Source organism: Myotis davidii, unplaced genomic scaffold (assembly GCF_000327345.1).
Source record: "Myotis davidii unplaced genomic scaffold, ASM32734v1 scaffold1335, whole genome shotgun sequence".
NCBI classification, from domain to species: Eukaryota; Metazoa; Chordata; class Mammalia; order Chiroptera; family Vespertilionidae; genus Myotis; species Myotis davidii.
Genome location: NW_006290669.1, coordinates 392,309 through 402,033, shown reverse-complemented (window position 1 = coordinate 402,033; position 9,725 = coordinate 392,309). Strand labels below are relative to the sequence as shown.

The 9,725-nt window shown below is 47.0% G+C and overlaps 1 protein-coding gene across 1 annotated transcript in view; it reads right to left on the bottom strand.

Moving 5' to 3' along the window:
- The window catches only part of ABCA4 (ATP binding cassette subfamily A member 4), a 121,655-nt gene that overhangs the window by 22,834 nt on the left and 89,096 nt on the right, over positions 1-9,725 (bottom strand). The window contains 6 exon segments of the mRNA XM_015563861.1: positions 1,526-1,558; positions 3,004-3,098; positions 6,549-6,735; positions 7,551-7,649; positions 8,123-8,247; positions 9,079-9,341. Of these exon segments, the coding sequence (XP_015419347.1) occupies positions 1,526-1,558; positions 3,004-3,098; positions 6,549-6,735; positions 7,551-7,649; positions 8,123-8,247; positions 9,079-9,341 (802 nt within the window).

Here is a 9,725-nt window from a genome sequence, read left to right as displayed (position 1 = left end):
TAGGGAAATGTGTGCTTTGGGAGGTGTTGTCTGTACTAGTGAGCAACATGGCTCCACTTTACAACTTTGAAGGCTTCCTCGTTGCCCCCAGATGAGTCCCGATCCCTCAGAGCTTGGTCTGTCTGACCTCTCCAACTCCTCCTCATGCCTTGCCTTGAGTGGCATATCCCGGCCACGTCCAATCCAATCACCCACAGAGCTGCCAATGGTCCTGGTTGCCTCTGCAGGGCTGTGGGCTTCCCAGGGCTGCCTTTCTTGTTCTTGAGCATCAGGCCAACTGAATCTCCTCTGTCATATGTCATCTTCTCTCTGAAGTCTTCCCTGACTCGCCATCATCCCAACAACAATTCCTCTCCTGCATCACATCTGTCTGTACTTTACAGGCACTTCCCCAGCACTGGACTCTCCTTAATCTAATCAGGACCAGGCCTGCTGGGCCCAGCTCTCCATGCCTCTCAACGCTGCCCCTCCCTCAGGCAGCCCCTTACCATCTTTTGCCTTGACTCAAGCTCTAGCTCCTTAATGAGATCCTAGCCTTAGGTCTCTCCCCGTCCTAACCCATCTTCCACACTGCTCTGAGCACATCTGGGAGTGCCCTCCTCTGGATAAAACCTTTCAATGGTAGGATAAAAGCCAAACTCCTCTACAAAACAAAATTAATTTGCTGAACTTTATTTCTCAGGGACTCAAATTGTGCTCCCCCCATGCCCCCAACTTTCTACTTCAGCTGAGGATTTATCCTTCCCTCTAGGGAGCAATTCTAAAAGCAGGATAACACTTTTATGGTCTAAAACAGGGGTGGGAAATCTTTTTCTACCAAGGGCCATTTGGCTATTTATAACATCATTCCCAGGCCATACAACATTATTAACTTAAAAGTTAGCCTGTTATATTTGGTCAAACATTTAATTAACTCACCACTAATGCCTTGGCAGGGCCAGACCAAATGAGTTCGAAGGCCTTATATGGCCCGAAGGCTGGATGTTCCCCACTGCTGGTCTAGAACCAAGTCAACATCAGCTCTGCCTTCATTCTACAGGCCAATTCCTTAGGGAGGCTGGGAGGCTAGCTTAATCCTAGAATGTCCCTGGAGGAGCCTCCAAACCTCTGGAATGACTCCAGTCTCCAGGATGCCTCAGGAATGAGTTACCTGGGACTGGGCCAGATTCCCTAAGGCTTACAAGGAATGAAAGGGCCACAGGGTGCCAGGGCTCAGGTCACATGGCCTCTCATTAGTATTGCAAACGATTCTGTGCTTGAACTTTTAGAGCCTCCCTTGAGTGAAAATGCTCTGGGACAACTCTTCAGGGAATATCACTTCCCGTCCACGTCCTTCATGGAGATCTACGACTGGGCACCTTCTGGGTCCAGGGTGTGTAGCCACCTGTCCTTCAGGGCATGTCCTGTGACTTTCTAAGCATGCACAGAACATTCCATGTACCTGGCTCTGAGGTGTGGCTTTCAAAATGTGCATTTTAAATAGATCAATTTCAGATTTTAATTTCTTATAAAAATAGTTTCTTACCTCTGTTCGTTGACCCAGAATTTGCTCTTTAAGCTGAAAGTGAAAACAAATCATACAATGAATCCCACTGGCCCAGTCGTGTTAACTTTCCTCCCGTTCATGGGGTGTCTCAGTCTTCAGGGGCATTTTTGCATCTCCTGATATCCAAGCAACATGGAAACCTCACAGCCTAGGGGCTGAGCTGATACACAGGCAGAAAAGGACTGATGCTTTCCACTGCTGGCTCCTCAAGTCCCACCCCACATGCTGGGCTTCCTGGGACGCCCTGTTGTCAGGTTATTTGTCAGACCATCTGGAACCAGGTAACATGGCAACTATCATTCCAGTGTGAGTGGAGGCTGCAGCCCACCCTCTTCCACCTGCACGAATAAGGCTCTAATAACCACCTGCACACGTGGGGGAAGTTCTGACTCACTCCAAGCTCAGACTTCAGAGACTGACTTCCAGCCAATCGGGGGTAAAATGACAAGATGCCATCGGTAGACCTTATAGGTCAGGCTCACAAACTATCATTGTCATCAAACACAAAATCCAAAGTTCCATCATGCAAACTGGCTGCTGAGAACAAAGTTTGGGATGCTTGTTGTTTATCCCAGTATCAGCTTTTATTTTTGGGTGTGGCTGGCATTCTTTATTTTGCTGACTGCTGGCTTGGCCCTGCCTTCTGGCAGCTGCTTCCACCATCTGCAGTGTGTTCTGGTTAATTGAGTCCATTTATTCTTCGTGCATGGCTCTGGTAGGGGAGGCAACTGAAAGCACTACTAAAATTGGACAGTATGTTTTAGGTTAAAGCCCCAGAGCACGTGGGCCTGGATCAGGGTTCCCATGATGCCATCTGGGTAACACACTCTTGTCAAGCTCCCATAGGGTTGGCTGAAGCCAGCCCGTCCCCAGCTGAGGTTTGATAACAGCGGCAGAGCTGGGAGAAGTAGACACAGATAAGAGTTCACTGGCGTATTAAACGGCAGCGCGACCGGCGTTAATTTGCAGCGAGAGTGTGACAGGTGCTGGGGACCTGGCTGGCCTGTGGGCTCACTCACATACTGTACCCACTGCCTCGATCCTATCTTGGTCTAATCTTTCCTTTCTGCTGTTTGCTTCTTACTTTTCTGTCTTGTTTCTTTTTCCTCTACCTTTCCCTCCTTGACTCTTGCTCCTCCCTCCGAACTTTGTCTCTTTCTTAACTAGTGAAAATCTGAGGTTGCATTATTAGACAAATCCTACATTTTTAATTTTGATTTTAGTAGTGTATGGGTTACCCATTGAGACTGCTTAGTCCAAACAAAACAGACAAAATTAAACTTAAGCTACATTTTACTTGTATATTCTTGATTGCTCTTTCTGTTAGCGTAGGAAAAAGAAGAAAAATTCCACTGCCCTGATTGTTGATAAATCATGTGAGAACATAGCCTTCTGTTTTTAGTTAATAGTTTGTACAGGGAGCCAGGATGAAAAGCATAACAAGGGCCTCTTCTTACCTGGTTCGGATAAGGGCAGGATACGTCTTTACTAAGAAGTCGGAGATGTTCCTGTCTGTGAGGTCTTGTAGAATTTCTGTGCTGCGCTGCGTTCTCTGAGACAGCAAGACATTCCTGTCAGTTACTTTGGAATATGAGGCTTTACAGTTTGTGAAACTGCTTGTTCATCATCAAAAGTTATGCTAGCTGTGGAGCGCCCCACACTCAGAACAGTACCCGGCATATAGTTGAAACAGTAAATTGTGACATGAGTGAAAGAATTCAAACAAGACCTTACAATGTGATAAACCACATTCAAAATACACTTAGGACTGGAAGCGCCATCATCAAAAGGCTTTGGAGAATTCAAAAGAGCGTGAGTTTGGCCACCAGGTGGCAATATTACTTTAAATTTGGGAATAGGTAAGGGTTTAATTTCCCATTAGTCATGAACCTTGGGTGTCAAGGGAATCAACCAAAAGTAGAGAGGGAACATTTTGGTGGCTTTAAAACCATGCTTCTCATTTTTATACACTTTCTGTCTCCTCTTCCCTTTTTCCTATTATACTTCCTTCTTCAGTTCACTTGCTTTACCTAGTTTCTCTCTCTAACGCCAGGAGAGCTGGCATCTACAGAACTCTGTGCGCAGGTACTGTGTCAAATGCTCTGCACACATTATATCCCTTAATCCCCAAACCCTCATGACAGAAGAATTGTTACTTTATCTTACGGACCGAGAAAGTGAGTTCAGAAAGGTTGGCTAACTTGCACCGGGTTGTAGAACATGTAGGTGGCTGACCTAGGATTTGAACTTATATCTGTCTGACTTCCCAGCCCTCACTCTTTTCACCCTATCACCCTGCTTCTCGAGCTGAGGATGGCATCCCGGGGAACCGCCAAACTCTTCGGGTGGAATCTAGGCTGGAACAATTGCTGGTGCCTGGGAATTTTATGATAACTTGTTTTCTAAAAATTCTGTAAATAAAGTACTCCTGTAACTTTAACTCGGTGTATTCCAGAAGTCAGGGGTGGAGCCCGTCCACCTGGGTACCTACCGCCACTGAAAGAATTCGAGAACAGGATGGGGCCCTGCAGAAGACAGCATCCACCATCTGGCTTTCCAGATGAGGACAATTCACCACCTCGAACCAAGCCTGTACCCACATCTCTGGCTTAATTCCAGAGGGAGAGTGTGTTTGACTGAGTAGATGTAAATAAATGCGTGTGTGTGTGTGTGGAGCGAGTGTGTGTGTGTGTGTGTGTGTGTTGGTGTGTGTGTGTGTGTGTGTGTGAGAGAGAGAGAGAGAGAGAGAGAGAGAGAGAGAGAGAGAGAGAAAGGAAGTAGCTCCTGTGCAGATTCATGATGTTACATTTTTTTTTCTCTCAAGAGAGACATGAATGACGAGGAAACACAGGCACAAAGAAAGTCACAGGAACTGGTTTGTTCCCAGGACACTGGCTGTGGAGGCCTGTTACATTTTCCCCCTAGGAACTAGGTACCAACCACTGAACACAAGGTTCTATAAGCTGGACAGGCAGCCTTGAAGTTAGGACTTGCTGAGGAAAGGAATCTCCATATAGCGGCTCCTGGCCTCCCCTCCGCCCTGGCCAGGACTCGGTGTGAGAACTCTGATGCTGGTGCGTTAGAGCAGAACCCTCGGCAAGCCCAGCAAAAGTAGAGCTTCCTCTTGGGGTACAGAGGACTGGGACACGCTCCCTCAGCTCCTCTTTAGGGATCCCCGTGATGCAGGGTGGCTGAGTTATGATACAAAGGGGAAATATACTGATTGAGAAATAGAAAGGTATCTGCTTTAGCATGTAGAAAGAAAGAAGGAAGGAAGGAAGCTCACAAACAGAGTCATTCACAAGCCAGCTCCTGGGCTTGATGCTAGGGCAAAATTTAGTTGTCCCCCATGACCTGCTCTGCCCTCTGCCATCTGCCAGACTAAGAGATGGTTGGGTGCAAGGCCACCCAGACTCCCTTGACTTTTGATTCTGGCCACTGACATCCAAGTGTGGTAGCTTCTTGAAATCTTCCTAGAAGATAGCATATTTGCACAGTTTCCCTCTCTTTTTATTCATCCCTTCTTTCGTTCTGCGGTCTGGAAAGTGGGTCCTGCCGTCTTGGCCAAGGAGGCGGAGGCCTGTTTGCCGTGGAGAAGCAGCAGACAGAGAGCTCTGGACCAACTGCACGAACTTTTACAGGAGCGGGAAACACAGTGTCTTATTTCATCCGCTGTTCGGTTGGGGTGGTCATCATTCCGTTGAGTGTAATTCTAAATAACAGTTTCCTTGACCACATTATTTCATCGAATTCTCATAAAATGCTATGAGATAAATTACAGTTATCCCCAATTTATAAGGGAGGAAAGTGAAGCCCAGAGAGGCAAGTAACCAAACCACTGCCTGTGCTCTCGGCACCGTGCCACCCTGCCTCTCTGGGCAGCATTCATTCATGGGCACATCATTAGATACGGCCACAGAATGCCCCACTCGGTGCCAGTCAGCAGGGAGGACCATTATCACCCCAAGACAAAGTGAGACCTCCCTGACCCCACTGTCTCTAAAAGCCCTGGAAAAGGCTCACTGTGACACATTCTGGAGTTCAGAACACCCACGAGAGGATGCTGCTCAGAGCCAAGATCGTTGATGTCCCTGCAAAACATAGGTTAGTGTGTGTGTGTGTGTGTGTGTGTGTGCATGTTAGTGACACAGCACATGGAAAGCTTTTTAATTAAGATTGTTAATAAGCATGCAAATACATATGCATTTGAATGCACACACAACATTGTTTATAAGGGACAAAAGTTGAAAACTCAGGTCTAAGAATGAGAGCTTTGTTAAATAAATTAAAATAAATCCAAACAGTGGGATAAGCATGCAGGCATTAAAAACACTCGTGTATATGCATATTGACATGGGCATATGTTCATAATATGCTATTAAGTGAAAATAGCAGCTTTTAAGACAGCATTTTGAATATAATCCAGGTTGAATGGGTAAAAACCAAATGTTATTGGTGGTTATTTCCAAGTGATAGGATGATTTTTTTTTCTTCTGACTCATTTGTATTTTCTAATTTTTCTATCAAGAGCATGCATGACTTGCATAATGTTTCAATGTTTAGAGATATTTTCTTACTATATTGCATAGGAAGTGTGTGGTGGAAAACAGGACACGAGGGGTAGCCCCACTGAGAGGACCCAGGGAACCTCATTAGGTCCTGCACCCTACCGTCAGTTTAAAATGTTGTTTGGCCCAGCTGGCCTGGCTCAGTGGTTGAGCATTGACCTATGAACCTGGAGGTCACAGTTCAATTCCAAGTCAGGGCACATGCCCGGTTGAGGGTTTGATCCCCAGTGTGGGGTGTGCAGGAGGCAGCCCATCAATGATTCTTTCTCATCATTGATGTTTTTCTCTCTCTCCCTCTCCCTTCCTCTCTGAAATCAATAAAAATATATTTTAAAAAATAAAATGTTGTTTGGCCAGGAACTCAGGGGGCACAATGTTTTCCCCCACTCCCTGCAGATTCAGGGCCACCAGTTTCCCACAGAGGGTCGAGGTACCTGAGGGGGCGGGAGCCCCCCTGCGCCCTCGGGGCACTCAGGGAGCATGGTGAGCTTCTCCCTGGTGCTGCACCAGCAGGAGGGCGAGGGGTGGTCTGGTGTCCATTTCTGCTTCTGGAACAGGTGGGTGACGTTCGGGGACACAGAGGGGATCTTCCAGGGGGTTGAGTTGCCACAGAGGTACTCCCTTCATGGAACAAGAAAATAGTTCACAATCAGCCCCAAAGTGTAGAGAAAGCCCTAGAAATGAGAAGTAATGTCCAACTATCTCCTCCCCAGCCTTTCCTCCTCATCCTCAGAGCCATACACTTTCTTACGCTCTCAGAGGTTAGTTTCTGCTCCAGAAAAATCAAGACTAGGGGGTGTGTTTTTATTGACTGGGGGTGGGGCTGGTGAAATGATCTAGTTCCTGGGCAGTTTTATCTCTTTTTTCTCTTCTGGTGGCTCTAGCTGTTGAGAGACAATAAATAAAAGAGGAATTTGAAATTAGTCTATGTTTGATCTTTATCACTGGCTCTGAAAAAAGCTAAATGAGAGAAGCAGTGAAAATTGTATTGAATTGTTAGGATTCTTGGTGGATTTCAGCTGCCCTCTAAAACTCCCTTCTCTACACACATAGGAGTAATGGAAAGGTGGCCACACATGTAAATTAACGCCATTCTAGGTCCCATTACACCACTGGCAGTCCCCACCTCCCTCCTTCCCCTGTTCAGATTCCTTTCAAATAGGTTGTGGAAGCATAAATCAACTTAGCTTGGGACTTTTGATATCGGGAAATGCAAAGATAAAGAGCTGCCCAATGAAGCAGGGGCTTCCTGAGAGGGAGTGAACACCTTGCACGCAGGTATTAGAGGAAAAGCTGGGTGAGTGCTGGGCAGGGAGAGTGCTGTGTACAGAGCAGGACTGAGACAGGGCCTGTCCCAACCCTGCCATCTCCATACGCCACCATCTGGGTCTCCCAGGGCAGCTGTCAGTGTTAGGGCAGGGTGCACAGGGACTTACAGGAGCCACTCTTCCTTTAGGCAGCGGTTGCCAAAGCCTGGCTTGTTCAGGAGGACGTCTGCAAGTGCTGCAAGCCGCTCACTGCCGGGCTGGTCCATGCTAGACAATGTGAGAGGGGCTTACTCAATGGGCACATGACTGGGACAGAGGGACAAAGCAGCCAACATGCGACTCAACAAATATTTTATTGAGTGGCTACTACATGCCAAGCCTGTACACAGGGCACAGAACGCTGCATTGGATGGTTATAGATCTTCTGAGAAGGTGGCAGCCTCCTGGAACACATCCAATGATGGCATATCACATCTGTGCCCCACAAAGATGAAGCTGCCACCAATCACTTAACCTTGACTTTCTCTTGTCTTACTCCTGGCAGCTCTGGTTGTCTACTTGGGATCACGTTCCAAGTGGCAGGTTCCTTAATTTCCTTTTGGAGGCAGCCCCAGGACCCCTGCCATTTTGGTGACTGTCCCAGGGAAGGGAAAGGCCAGGGCCCCATCAAGCAGCATGTGACCCAGGAGCCCCACACCCCATAGGAGCAAACGATGACCACTGGGGACAGGTCTACGCACCTGAAGAAGGTGTACTGCTGCCCATACATCCAGGGGTGAAGGGTCAAAGCAGGGTATTCACCAAAAGGAGGGATGATGATGGAAAGCATCAGAGCCAGAAACACAAAAGTGGCTGGGAGCACAATCTGTGGGGAAATAAACATGGCAACATGGGCTGTGGGCTTGGTGTGCAAAAGATACACAAACTTACACATGCGTGCACTCACACACCTGTTCATTCTTTTAAACGTTTCATCTGCAGCCTCATAACTGGCCCTGGTGGGAAGTCAGGCTTCTGGGGAACATTATGGGCAGCATGTGCAAAGGCAAGACATGTTCTGATAACCACCTGAAGAGGTGAAGTAGGCCTACACTGAACACTGAAGTAGCCCCAGCCAGGTGGCTCAGTTGGTTGGAGTGTCGTTCTGCACACTGAAAGGCTTGATTCCCAGTCAGGGTGTGTATAGAAAGCAACTGATCTATTTCTCTCTCTCTCTCTCTCTCTCTCTCTCTCTCTCTCTCTCTCTCTCTTTCTCCCTCTTCCTCCCTCTCTAAAATCAGTAAACATGTCCTCAAGTGAGGATTTAAAAAAACAACTACACAACATTGAAGTAGGCCAGTGTTTAGCTAGAGGTCAACCTGAGTTTCTTTTTCAAATAAAAAACATACAAAGAAAAAAAGAAGACAATAACCTTGATATGTAGGGTCATTGCAAAAATAAATGAAAAATATTGTAAAAATAACAACATTGACATATTCACTATTATTCTATTTTCCCTGCTTAGTGAGGTCAAGTGTTAACCAAGAATCCAAGTAAAGGTTGGCAAGGAGGAAACAAAGGCAACAGAATTAAAGAGCCACTCACTGCTGAGCCTGAGCCCAGGGGCACAGAAAGCCGGGCAGAGGAGGGAGAGACCAGGAGGGCCAGGCAGGCCCGGCCAGGAGCCACCCAGCACAGCCCAGACCCACAGCAATACCTGGGCCAGGAAGTCCTTGCAGCTGCGGACGGAGTGGTGGAACCGCTTGACCAGCAGGGCCTGCACATGCTGGATGACCAGCCATGTTCCTGTGTTGCGCCGGCCGCCCTGCCCCTCAGGCTCCCGGGAAGGTTGGCCCGGGGTGGGAGGAGCCGGCTCCGCAGAGCAGTTGTCGGGGCCCTGGGGTGTCTGTGTGACCTCTTTGCTAGAACCCGAACAGGGGTGTCGCAGGCTGATGGTTTCTCTTTTCTGCTGAGTGTTGCCTGAGAGTGAATTAATAAATTAGAAAAAGCACCCACAAAGTCTGGATCTCATATGCTATTATTTTCTTACTCTATTATATTTCCCTTCATTTAAATCAGCAACAAAATATCAGGCCAGGTAGGTTAATGAACTTATACAAAGTCTATTGTTTAGTGTAAATCATTTATAGCAAAAATAAGCTGAAATCACTTAAATATTCTCTACAGTAGTTAAACAAAATAGATCTAAGTGCACTGAGGTTGAAAACATATAGCCAAATAGAAGACGATATGTGTAATAAGATCGTATTTATATTAGAGAGCACATACATCATATATAAAGAAATTTTCTACACACACACACACACACACACACACACGCACACACACACGCACACATCACAG